Raw genomic sequence first — 13028 nt, 5'->3', positions numbered from 1 at the left:
CCTAATGGTTCAGAGCGAGCCAGTGTTAACATATTCTTTTTACTTTTGCGGGACTGTACTCTAATGGGACGAACTGCTTAGACTTGCAGATGCATAGCTTTCTTTCATGGCGTGTGTGTTTGTGTGTGTGTGTGTGTGAAAAACAGTGAGTGAAGTCTTTGGGGTTTGCGTTGCACACTGCAAAGCGTCGGTTCTGGGCATAGAGCCCAACACCAGATTCCGGGTAATAAACCCTAACCTCTTTGCGTAAATCTCCACCCATTTAGGGGTACAGGCACTGGAAGCCGAATTTGCGATCCCTCATTGCCAGGCTGTTAATCAAAATCAAGTTCCGGGCTTCTTAGCGGAGCAGATTCCAAAGGACAGGGGTGGGTCCTAAGGTAGATAGCAACCCTAGAAGGCAGAATTCCTCTCTTCAGCTTCCCTTTCCCAAGACAAGCCGAGGCGACGGAACTGTATTTACTCGTAAATGGGCCGAGCCATGCAGCCCGAAGGACTGGGGATACTTGGAGCAAGGGCACAGACCACGCAGAGTCCACCTCGTGGTCCAGGTGGGTGCACTGGAGTGTACCTAAGGCTGTGGCTTTGTTCTGGCGAAGGCAGGAGCCCCAAGAGCACGCGAGAGAGGCAGCGCTTTTCGTTCGGCGCCCTTGGTCTCCGCAGCTGCTTAGGTAGCGCGAGAATCTCGCCGTCCAGATGCGTGGCCGGAACCTCCGGGCTACGCGGGAAGCGCGTTACGAGCCAGCCGGGCTGCCTCGCAAACAGTGCCCGGGGAGGCTGCGGCAGCGCGGGCCTCACCCCGTCCCTCCGCCGACGCGGGCGGCCCCACGCGCCCGCCAGCCTCACATTCCATTTCGAAAATAACACACACGTGTGCTGGTAAACAAGCGCGCCAGCCGCGGAGGCTGCGCGTCCTGGGCGAGCCTGAGCAACGCGCCCCCTCCTCCCGCACGTGCCGCCAGGCTCCGCCCACGGGCTTCTGCGTAGCCAGGCCCCGCCCAGCCCGCCAGGCTCCGCCCAGCCCATCTCTCCTGGGCCCTGGGGTCCTAACGCCCGCTACCCTATCAGGCTGACCTCGCCGAGGTTCTGCAAGTTTCTTGCCCTGATGGAGCGTGGCCGCCCAGGTCCGCTCCCTACCTCCTTTCCCTCCTCCCCGCACAGTCCTCCTCTAGTCCTCCGGTCACCTGCGCGCCGAAGGCTGCGTCCCGGAGCGCCTTCGCTCTCCCTCCCCTCTGTCCTTCCAATTTTACTCGATTGTTTATTATTTGCTGGGGGCGGGGGCGAAGGGGAGAGAGAGGGGCGTCTGGAGCCCGGAGACTAGCGGCGGCGGCCAGTCAGCGCTCGGCGTGGCTTGACGAGGAAGCCGCGCAGCGAATGGCGACGCGGCGCAGGGCTCCGGGGTCACGCGCGTGTAGAGACAATGACATCATCTGTTTGTACCCGTCGAACTAGCTTGGTGCAGGGGCGGGGCCCCACGTCACTTGAGTGACGGGCCGCGCGTAAAGCCTGGAGGCCGGAGTTTCGGGGTGGGCGGCCCCTGCAGGCTCTTCTAGGCTGACTGTTTTGGGGTATAGGGTTGTCGCGGAGCCCAGACTTTAGCTGCAGTGACTGAGAGGGTTTTGTTTTGAAAGATACCTATGAATCAAAATGGGGAGATTTTTGGTTATGCATGTCGCATGTGGCGCAGGAAAGCACACCCGTACGGCCTAGTGGCACGGATCCTGGGGTAAGGGAATGTGAAGGCGCCAGTTGAAGTCTAAAGACTTGAAAAAGTCAAGCACGTAGCCGGCTGCTTTATCCTAAGAAAACTGTTGCCCGCTTCCAGTTAGGTATCTGCTGCTTCTGCGTTTAGACTGGGGCGCACTGCACTTTTCCTCCTGAGCTACGCTTTTCCGGTTTGCCTTCAAATCCGTGAAAAAGCGAAGCACGACTGTCGCTGGGCGTCCCAGGTGAGGGTCCAGTCCACACCTTTTGGTGCCTGATGAAAGGCACCGCTATCTTCGCCGGCCAGTGTTTCCACGCCAAGGTAACCCCTGTCACCTGCGGCTGGCGTCTTATCTCGGGTGTTACCTGGTGTCAGGTTCTAATGAGGAACCCAATACTGGGGCGGGCTCCGACCCCACGCACCCACGGGCAGGCCGGGGACCCAAGAGGCAAACGCAGGGCCCGAGGCAGAGAGGGCGCGCGGCGGCGCCCAGCGGTGTGCTCCGACTTGGCCTCCCGTCCCGGGCCAGCGTGGGCTGCTGCGATTCCAGAGTGTGTGACCCGGGCACCGAGGGCTGCCGGAGCCCGGCCGAGTCCCGACCCGCGCGCCCGACCCCCACTCCCGCAGCCCCGCGCAGGCGCGAGTGCGCACACACGCGCACTCCCACACGCACGCACAGCAGCACTCCCGGCCCCCGCCCCAGCCCTCCCCCTGGGCGGGGACCCGCCCCGCCGTCAGCCTAGGTTGAGGCTCCCTGCGAGTGTCTATAACTTTGTGCTGCTGCCGCGGCCGCCCTGCTCGTGGAAGGGAGGAGGAGGAATGTGGAAGGCGGCGGCGCAGCACAGGCTGACAGGCGGTTCCTCCGGCGGGCTGCGGCGGCGGCCCGAGCGTCCCCTCGTCGCGGTGCCCTGGGCTCGCGCGGAATCGTACGCCCTCCCGCCTCGTCCCTGAAGGGAAGGAGCCGAGGTAGGCGCTGGAGCTGTGCAGCGGGGCGGCCGCCTTTCCAGTGACTCCGGATCTGTTTCCGAGCTGGGCCAGGCGCTTCCCTTTCCCTCCCCGTGACTCGGTGTGCTCTCCCCCTTCTCTCCCGCTAGTGTCTTTAAAGGACTTGAGGGAAGGGGGGAACTGTCAAGATGGCAGCAGCGGGAGCAAGGAGGTGATGAACGTGCTGGTCCGGGTTTTCTTGCAGTCCGAGAGATTTGGCGCTTCCCGACCTGTTGGAAGATTTATGTTCCCACTTGCTTCCTCCTTCCCGTTTCTGACCTGGAAGGGGGCGGAGGGCCCCACGTCCCCGCGAAAATACACCTCAGATCTTCTTAGCGGGTCCTGCGGGGTCGGTCCTCTCTCGTTGGAAGTCACCCTGGCAGGTCTGCACCCAGACCCCACGCTCGCCCTGCTGGTCCGCGGGTGGAGAGGAAAAGACGGGAGTTGCCTGCGCCAGCCCTAGGGGGCCACTGGTCTGGGAGGGGTGTGCAGCGGGGGGAGGAGGAGGCTCGCAGGGCCGGGGAACCGGAGAAGAGCCCAGGACTCTGCTGACTTCGGCTGCGCCTCCGCGGGAGGCACTTGAGCGGGCGGGAGCCAAACGTAAACAAACGCACGCACGCCCTCCGACCACTGCTGTGCTGTTGGGGTCGGGAGGCCGCCCACTCTCTCAGGCGCGCGGCCACCCTTCCCCCGGGGCACCCCTCCCCCCTCCGCCCCGCCACCCAGCCCGGGAGAGACCTGCCGTTCTGGCGACGGCAGCGGGGGAGGGGGCTGCCCCGCGCGCGGCCGTCGATTCGCTCGCGTCTCCGGGGCGGCCTGTCCAGGGGGCGGCGTCTGCTGCGCCAGGTTCGCGGGACGCACGTCCCCAGGTCTATCCGTTCTAGGTGGCGGCCGCGGGCGAGGAGTCTCCGTGGACTAGGCTCCTGCACGGGATAACCAACTCTCTCTTCGCGCTTCCCTAGGTAGCTGGAGCTCGAGCCTTCGCGGCGCCCTGTCCCTCCCCCGCCGCACCCAGCCTGGGCGCGAGAGGAGAGAGCAAGAGCCCAAGCCGCGGGCGGCGGGCAGGCAGCGAAGATGGCAGAGGCACCAGCCTCCCCGGTCCCGCTCTCTCCGCTCGAAGTGGAGCTGGACCCAGAGTTCGAGCCACAGAGTCGGCCACGCTCCTGTACGTGGCCCCTGCAGAGGCCGGAGCTGCAGGCGAGCCCGGCCAAGCCCTCGGGGGAGACGGCGGCAGACTCCATGATCCCCGAGGAGGACGACGATGAAGACGACGAGGACAGCGGCGGCCGAGGCAGCTCGGCCATGGTGATCGGTGGCGGCGTGAGCAGTGCGCTGGGCTCCGGGCTGCTCCTCGAAGATTCGGCCAGGCTGCTGTCTCCCGGAGGGCAGGACCTCGGGACGGGGCCAGCGTCCTCCGCAGGCGCGCTGAGTGGGGGCACGCAGACGCAGCTGCAGCCTCAGCAGCCACTGCCACCGCCGCAGCCGGGGGCGGCTGGGGGCTCTGGGCAACCGAGGAAATGCTCCTCGCGGCGGAATGCCTGGGGGAACCTGTCCTACGCTGACCTGATCACCCGCGCCATCGAGAGCTCCCCGGACAAACGGCTCACTTTGTCCCAGATCTACGAGTGGATGGTGCGCTGTGTGCCCTACTTCAAGGATAAGGGCGACAGCAACAGCTCTGCGGGCTGGAAGGTGCGTGCCTATCAGGGGCTGGCGGCCGGACCTGCCAGGCCTACTCAGCGCCAAGCGCGTATGGAAGCGGTCGGTTTGCCAACGCCCGGAGAGGGTTGCAGAGGAGCTTATGTTGTGAGGCTTTGGGGAAGGGGATTCTTTTCACTTCTACAGGAGGGAAGCCTGGGGATGGCCTCCGTGGGAAGGGAGGGCCCTGGGCAAGCTTTGGGCATGCCCAGGTGAGGAGGCTGTGCGCAACGCACACTAAGGAGAAAGGACCAAGACGTTTGTATTTGCTGGATTACCCCAACTGCGGGGAGGAGGTAGATCCGCGGCCAACTTTGGAATACAGGGGGTGGATGCACCGAGGACAGTGTAGGTGGAGGGAAGGTGTGTGTGTGTGTGTGTGTGTGTGTGTGTGTGTGTGTGTGTATGGTGTTTGGGACTGCGTTCAAGTCCTGGTATCAAGACTGATACCAGGAAACTGAGTGAGGCTCTTGGGGTTCAACTTGTGCTTGTGGGTGTTGACACCAACAGGCAAATCGATCCCATTAGAAAAAGCAACGATTGCGGACTGTTCTGGCCGGCTCTCGCCTTTCCTCACAAACCTTTACTCTTTAGAGATGTCACTCCAGCAAGCCTGCCAGCAGGTAGCCTCTGAAATGCTCTGGGGCTTGGAACAGGTCGGGTTTGTCATCTAAGGGTGTACTGGCTACACCTGCTGCTCCGGTGGAGGTCTATGCTGCCTCTGGCAACGTTTGAGGCGGGAGTCACGTGTCGGGGACTCCGTCTGAGCTTTACCTGTGTGGGAGGGAGGGAGGGCTGATAGCAGGGTTGGGCCATAATGGCTTCTGTCTATAAAGGAGCCAGAGGAGAGACTCTTCTGTTCCCTTTCAGCCTCTTGGGGCACCTGACACGTGGTAGGGAGAGAGGTGAGGAAAGGCCTATGATGTAATGACTTCCTGCAGTTGGGCATCCAAAGAGATTGACTCCTGGTCCCCTGCTGGGCTGTCCTGCCCTTCTGGGCACCTCTAGGCCCATTCCCCTGAAAGCAGCCACAGGCTCCCACATCTCTGAAGCTAAGTCACTTGGCAGTTGCTCCTGTTTGCCGTTTTCTTCCTTTTCCTACCTCACTGTTTCTTGGTGTATAAATTAGAGCAGTTTATCTTTCCAGAGACCCGAAATTAAACCCACGGAAGAGCCCTGCAGATAAAGTGACTTGAAAAAAGAGGGTCTAGTACGGAACAGCCTTGCGTGGATGGTTTACAAGCAAAACTGTGTGCTTCGTTGCCATCCCACATTTCAGAAGGTACAGATGCTGATGTTACAAGCTGAGAGTTGATTTAATTTTACTGATTTCCAAAGGGATGGCACATGTACGAGGTTAGGGTGGTTCACAGAAAGGACGGACCAGGCTTCTGTTTGGAAGTGTTGCTAACGAGATAGCTTTGGAAGCTGCTTCGAAGCAGACAGAAGGGGTTTACGGCAGTGTGCATCATCTGGAAGGGGTGTGTAGAATTGGGCAAAATGCATTTGGTAGCTTGGAATATTTTTCACCAGTTTCACACTTGAAATTAAATCCGACATATTTGAATTTGCTATAGGAGGCTACTCAACTTTACAAGTTAGCATAGGAAAGGGTTTTGACATTTCCTAATATATGTCTGTGCATATAATATATAATATATATTAGAGTGGGGAGAGGGAGAGAGAAAGAGAGGGAGGGAGTGTGTGTGTGTGTGTGTGTGTGTGTGTGTGTGTGTGTGTGTCTGTGTGCCTGTGTGCCTGTGTGTCAGAGGACAACTTTTGGGAGTGGTTCCCTCCTTCCAACAAGTGGATCCTGGGAGTTGGACTCAGATTGTTAGGTTGGGTGGCAAGTCTCTTCACCCACTGAGCCATCTCACTGGCCCCTCTGATTGTTTTTAAGGATTACAAAAGTAACTTAATTCCATAAGCAGTGTTTCTTGTTATTATGCTTATAAAAATAACACCAGTTTTGTTTGTGGTTTTATTTTTTTTATTTTATTTTTAATTTTTTTTAAAGATTTACTCCTGAAAGTGGTTACCAAAAGAAGCTACAAATTGAGTTTGGTCCATCCTTTTAGAACGACTTTAGGATTTCAGTAGAGCTAAGGGGACAGTCACATGTGGCCATGTTATAATTGTTTATTTGTCTCTCAGTTTTTTTCTTTTACTGCTGTCCTGCTTCAACTAAGGCCACTTGAGACACTGCAAAGAGAATACCTTACTGTGTTTAATTTAGGGCATATGTTTTATGATTACTTTTGCTTTAACTTTAAGGCTGGGTGTCGTGGAGTCCTTGAAGACTTGAAGGAACATAATTTAGTTGGCATTTTTGTAAGATGACCTTCATCAAAAGAAGCAGACACCTCCATATATTTAAGGATGGGGAGAGAAGGCCCTTTGAACAGGAGGCCGGCCTCCTGGCCTGCTTTATACACTGGCTATGACTAAGGCCAGCCTTTCTGTTTGCTGGTTTAGTGAGGCAGGAAGACGAGGTAAGGGGAGAGGAGTCAGGAGCTAATGTGACCCAGGCCTGTGCATCCGAGTTTTGGAACTGACACCTGTGATGCACGGCCATTTTAGAAACCTGCGTTTTAACCACAGTACTTTCATTGTGAGTTATACTTTAGGATTCTGAGCATCTCAAAATGTCTAGAATTCAGGTTAACCTTTCAGACGTTTCCACAAAGGGCAGGAATGCCGAGTCCTAAGACATACTTTGGTGGCTTTTTGGGCCAGAACATTATGTGAGTCTATAACCAGAAATATCACTTTAAGACTACAGACGGAAGCTAGGCTTAATGGTAGAATCCTTTAATCCCAGCACTCAGGAGGCAGAGGCAGGCAGTTTGGCTTTGAGGCCAGCCTGGTCTACACGGTGAGTTCCAGGACTGCATAAGAGAAAGACTGTCTCAAAAAGCCAGAATTAGAAAAGATGCCTTGAAAATCGGAATTTACACCAGTTGGTTGGCTGGTTAGGATTACCTGGGAGCAACTGGAAAATACTAGTGCTCAGAGGATTTGGTAGAACTTGACTGTGTGTGACTTTTGCTTCGGTTCCTCAGTTCCTCGGGTGATCCTAATTTATAGCCGGAATGCTGGTGCAGCTCCTTCCCTTCCTCGATGAAGAGATTAAAGACCGTTCTCGGATCACGGGTAGCACAAGGTTAATTAACAGCTACAGGTGTGCAGGTCTCTGTCCCAGCCTTTCCACACGCTTTCCTTAAATTGCTTTCCCGAGAGGCACGTCGGTGTCCCACCCCCAGCCTACAAACACTGGCAGTCATTTAGACACCAGAAGGACACACGGGAGCCGGAGGCCAAGCAGAGGGGTCGTGTTTGGGTAGCTGCAGGCTGTGTCATCCTCTGGTGTGGTTGCTTAGGAAGTCTGAAGTAGCACAAAAGGCAAAAGAGAGCATTTTAACAAAAGAGGAAGCCCTTGCTCAGTGCATGTTGTGCTGGGAGGGCGATGGCTATCTCGAAGGTCCCTTACCTCTCGGGCATTAGAGTGGAGGGAACAACCAGATGTGGATGTGGGGGGAGGAGGTTCCTTTGTTCAGATTACGTTTACTTGGAGCGCAGTGTAGTTAATGTAGGGTGAGCTCCGTCTGTTGGGAGGCCCAAGCACTCCAGGGTTTTACCAGGGATCCCTCATCTCTCATTTACTGGTCTACTGACTCCCACACTCACTGACTTGCTTCTCATGGGTTAGGGCAGGAGACTAAACAGCCATTCGTTTCTGGGGTACCTACTGTGTGGGGCACCTACTGTGTGAAGACTCAGCTGTAGCGCAGAGGGTGAGTCTTCCAAGTCTGAGCCTTTCGTGGGAAAGCTGCCTTCTTGATGGTTGCAAGGTAAAAAGAAAAGACGGGAGTTGGACAGCCCTCGGCACTTCCTGGAGGAGGCCCTGCAGAGACTTCCATATACTGCATTAAGTGGTATTTTAATTGCAACTTGTTTTCAAATTTCATATTAAATTTCAAAACGACAGAGCTGCCGTCCCATGCTGGTTTGCAGTTTTTCCCTCGTCCCCTTAGGCCTGTGACAGTTGTGTGTATGTGAAGAATCTGTCTTCTGCTTGGCCTTTGTTGTTTCGTAATTTCCTCTGGCCGCCTGTCTTTGTCAGTGATTCTCAGTAACACACTTCCTCTTTCTACTGTCCCACTGCCTGCACTGGGGACTGTTTTCCTCTTTTGCAAAGCTGTGTCATTGACCTATGAAGTGAAGAAATTGGGCCTTTTATTCAGACTTTGATCTCTGAACCCCGTGTAACAGAAAGACTCTTTAGAACGCAGCTAAGTGTGTGTTTCCATTCTCCTCAGAAAAATGAAACGGTAGCACCCTTATATTTAGGAGACTTCAAGAAGGTCTTATTTTAAGGAAAGGGTACCACGGGACATGTTAAAAATGAACTTTTTAGTGTTTCGCCTCCGATTCATATGTAAACATACCAGATAGTTTCTCTGTAAGATAATGAAAGAGGCTTGTCCTCTAAAAGAGTCATTTACTTGGACTAGGAAAAAATTTAGCGACATCCACCCAAACTTGAGGTAATGTAGAGATAAGCTTGGTAGGCCCTGGGCGAGTTTACCTCTTACCCATTGCTGGTGTCTCAGCCTGGATTCCAGGGCTGGAGGGAAAATGGAATTTATTTTGTTGTAATGTCTTTCCTTCTGGGAGACAATCTTGATCCTCTTCGTGACTTATATTTTTTTTTTGGTTCTTTTTTTCGGAGCTGGGGACCGAACCCAGGGCCTTGCGCTTCCTAGGTAAGCGCTCTACCACTGAGCTAAATCCCCAGCCCCGTGACTTATATTTTATATATGTCACAAATCGAGGAGTCTAGGAACCAGTTTTCCTTACGGCTGCTATAGAAAGAACTGGGGAGCAGACATACTACAATGTCTTTGATGTCCACTGACAGCTTGGTAGCAAGTGACTTGAAGACGGCACAGTGAAAATCCTTTGCATCTACTCTGTCAGTTCCTGTGTGGATTCAAACCCTACACGGGCCCTCTGCCCAGCCCCAGGAGTACAGTGGTCGTATAAAATGGCGTACAATGGCAGATAAAATTCTAGCTCACAGGAGTCTAAGGAGGGCAGAGACAGGCTGCTAGCAGGAAAGCTGCTTTGTGAACGTGTTCCTGGCGCTCACCCTTGGCAGCTAGCACATTGGTATTTCTGTTTTTCCCTGTGCCTCACCTCTGCCGAGAGAGAGGCCATTGCAGATAACAAACTCAGCATTGCTCTTAGGTTAGAGCCCCTTGGCTATCTGCAGGTCACTTCGAGATTGCTGCACCGATGAATGAAAGGCCTCTGTAGCACGGGACCTAGAGTTTGTGTGTGTTTGGGAGAAGCACGAGTTTCCCAAAGTCCACCTGTGCTGGAGCCCACCAGCATCCCTGCATAGCTGCGAGCGCTCGAGTCCCGTCCTCCAGGGAGGCCAGTCCTCTGGGGAACCGGATAGAGCTGACTCATCCACACCGCTTTTCACTTGAACTCCTAACGAAAAGGGGTCACGAGAGGTCTGTTTCATTTCTTTCTGGTGAAGTACCAGGCCGGGAGCACGCGTGACCGGGTCAGGGTTTTCGTAGCTTGCTGGGGTGTGGTTAAAGTGTGTTCACAGGAGTGCAGGGCACCACTGCTGTGGAGAATGTGTTGCTAGCCTCTGTGGTTTCACAGCTGCTGCTTCTGTCAGTGCCCTTTGCTTCCAGTTCTGCAAGCCCCGACTTCATTTGTTCTCTTTGGCTCCTCCCCCTTCCTCTAAGCTGACTCTCATGGGAGGGGCTGCCTCCCCCCAACCCCCACCCCCAGTCTCTACCGGAAACTCTCAGTTCACCTTGCTGAAGAAGTCCCCTCAGACTTCATTGCCCAGCTTCCCCCCACACCAGGTTCTTGATGTCTTCCCTTGACTCTGAGAGACCGAGTGTTAGACAGCAGCAAGGATCTGCTCTGATGCTTGGAGGTTCGAGGGTGCCCACAGCCTCAGTCTTCCTGGCTTTGTGTGACAGGACAGGGTGTGAAGGCGGAGTGTCTTGGGGGTGTTGGCTTCTTATTATTAATGTCCCTGAAAACTACAATTCACACCAGAAATGGGAGGCGGTGTGGTGGGGTGGCATTGTATTACTGAAAAGAGGAAACCAGGTTTGTCCATTTGTACACTGTCTTCAGCATCAGCACGTACTGTCTGAGGGGTGTTAGCTGAAAGTTTCCTCCTTCTCCCATAGGAGGAGCCAAGCTGGTCAGTGGAGTGTAATCTTCTGTATTGGGGGACATAAGCCTTGGATGCATTTTTCATGCTATTATTTCTACCTGCTAGGAAATAAGTCACCTGTGGAGGAAGGGGAGCTAGCAGTCCATCCTTAAGACCAGCCATTGCAGGGCTAACCCGTAGCTTTTCTGAGTTGGGAGTTTTCTGAATAGGTGATTAGACAAGAGACTTAGGTGGAAGATCCGGATTCTGGTTCCTTCTCTACCGGAGTCATGACTCAGACACACACACACACATACACACACACACACACACAAACACGCCTGGAGGTTGGTGCAGCCTAGGCTGGTTTAGAGAACAAGGGCTGGTTTGGCCTTCTGATCTTGAGATCTCTTTTCTTTCTTCCTCCTGAGTGCCCAGTGACTATTGTGAGATAACACCGCACAGTGAGACAGATACTCGGCTCTGGTTGGCTGTGTTCCTTCTAGCAGCTGTGCAGTGCTTGGCCCGGGGGAAGAGGCCAGGTCTTCTTGGGACCCTAACGCTCGATGCCAGAAGGACTCTGTTCTTGTAGTGAGGAGAGGAGCGCCGGGCAAGGAAGGGACAAAGCACAGCTGAGGAGACAAGGCCAAGGCGGGCCCTTCTCCCAGACCAACAGCATAGACATGGTTCTCTCCAGTGAGCCTCCTCTGACAGTCCATGGGGATGTGCTTGGCAGTTCCAGTGCTTGTTTTGAAGTTTATTGTTTACTTTTTTGAAGGCCCGGGCATAGGGGGAGTCCATATTCTATTTCTGCTTTCACCTTTGTGTCTCGTAAAATGGTAATTTAGCTCCCGAAGCCATTGAAAATCTACTTTAAATTCAGAGCCAGCAGAGGGAGTCCCCAGGTCTTTAAGCTTCTCCATAAAGCCAAGGTGTCTTGCCTTAAAGAATTCTGCTGTATAGTGCATCCATGGCTAAATGTCGTCGTTTCAGAAGGTAATTTGAGATGGAGAGTAACTTTGCTAAAGAAAACCTTAGTTTCCTAAGACCCATGATCACTTCCTATCTAAAATAGTTAAGTGGGAATTTACTTAGTTTCTTAAGTGTCTCACTTGGTATCCCAGGCTGTCTTTGAACTTGCAATCCTCATAACTCGGCTACATGTCTGTCTGCCCTCTCTCTAAGAGCCTTGTTCTTTTGCATATCATCCCGCTCTTTGTGGGAATAGTTATTTATCCCTAATACAAATGGACTGAGGAAGTAGCTGGTAAAATGCTTACCATGCGGGCAGGAGGACCTGAGTCTGATGCCCAGAATTCATGGAAAGCCAGCTTGGTGGTCCAGGGGGTAGCATGGCACTTGTTCTCAAGCATGAGGTTCTGAGTTTGAATCCTAGGAAAAGGCCAAGACGCGGGACGCCTGCGTCCATAGAATTGTTAGGAAGAAACAGGATTCCAAGAGCCCCCTGGCCAACTTAGCGCCAAACAGTAAGTTTCTAAGTCAGTGACAGACCCTGTCTTGAGGCAGTGAGAGCCACAGAAGGTGGCTGGCACCTTCCACTGTCCTCTGTGTGTGCACTCATGAGCATACGTGGCTGCCCACTGGTGCGTGACGCCCACTGGTGTCTGGTGGGCACTTGTAATCCTAACACTGGAGGTAGAGTCAGGTTTCCAGAGAGCTCTGGCTAGGCAGCCTAGCCCTAGGTCAGCCCCAGGCCACTGAGAGATCCTGACTCAATAAACAAGATACAAAAGAGCTGGGAGAGTGCCCCTGACAATGACAGGCTAGCTTGACTGCTGGTCACCACACGTACATACATACACACAAAAGGATGTTAAAGAAGTATGCTTTCATAGATCATGTTAAAACCAACAGAACGGTTTGTTTCAGTGCCGCTTCAGTTGTGGCACTTCTGATGTTTTCCAAGCTTTCCCGGCGTCCTCTGAGCTGGAATCTCGTTTCTAGCTGAGTTTTGTCAGTCGTGCCTTTGGGGAGCCTGTTAACTTCTTACAACTCTGCAGTGCTCTGCTGGGTCATTAGCCTTCATTTTGCTCCTGCCCTACCCCTTGTGGTGGTAGTTTTATTTAGATTTGGCGATTTTAGTGGGTTAAATCCTGCATTTTGTGGATTCATGTCTACACGGACGCTCAGAGTGTGACCTTATTGGAAGCTCGTGTGACTTTCTGAGCATTCACTATGTCCCAGCTGCTCACCTGTGTGTGATTTTGTTTTGTGGGGTTTTGTTTGTTTGTTTTTTTGTTTGTTTTTTTGTTACACTGACCCTACACGGGAAGTGGTTGAGATCCGTGAAAGTGACTTACTCAGGATTCACGCCTAGTCTAACTTGGAGCTCTTTAGCTTTCTGTCAGGCTCCTCTGCCTCCTGGAGTGAGGGTGGGATGTCATCATTTCTGCATTGCTCTTGGCTGCATTTCTTACATAGGTCACCAAT

The 13028-nt window shown here is 53.8% G+C and overlaps 1 protein-coding gene across 2 annotated transcripts in view; it reads left to right on the top strand.

Moving 5' to 3' along the window:
• Positions 1–1045: 1045 nt before the first annotated feature.
• The window catches only part of Foxo3 (forkhead box O3), a 96287-nt gene continuing 84304 nt past the window's right edge, over positions 1046–13028 (top strand). Inside the window, exons 1-3 of one of the 2 annotated variants that reach the window (XM_039098617.2) lie at positions 1046–2671; positions 2895–3072; positions 3652–4381. In XM_039098617.2, coding sequence (XP_038954545.1) covers positions 3764–4381 — 618 coding nt within the window. In that variant the 5' untranslated portion in view covers positions 1046–2671; positions 2895–3072; positions 3652–3763. The remainder of the gene's footprint in view (positions 2672–2894; positions 3073–3651; positions 4382–13028) is intronic. The other variant, NM_001106395.1, reaches the window with a different exon arrangement.

The sequence above is a fragment of the Rattus norvegicus genome, chromosome 20, assembly GCF_036323735.1.
Source record: "Rattus norvegicus strain BN/NHsdMcwi chromosome 20, GRCr8, whole genome shotgun sequence".
NCBI classification, from domain to species: Eukaryota; Metazoa; Chordata; class Mammalia; order Rodentia; family Muridae; genus Rattus; species Rattus norvegicus.
This window is presented reverse-complemented; position numbering and strand designations above follow the sequence as displayed.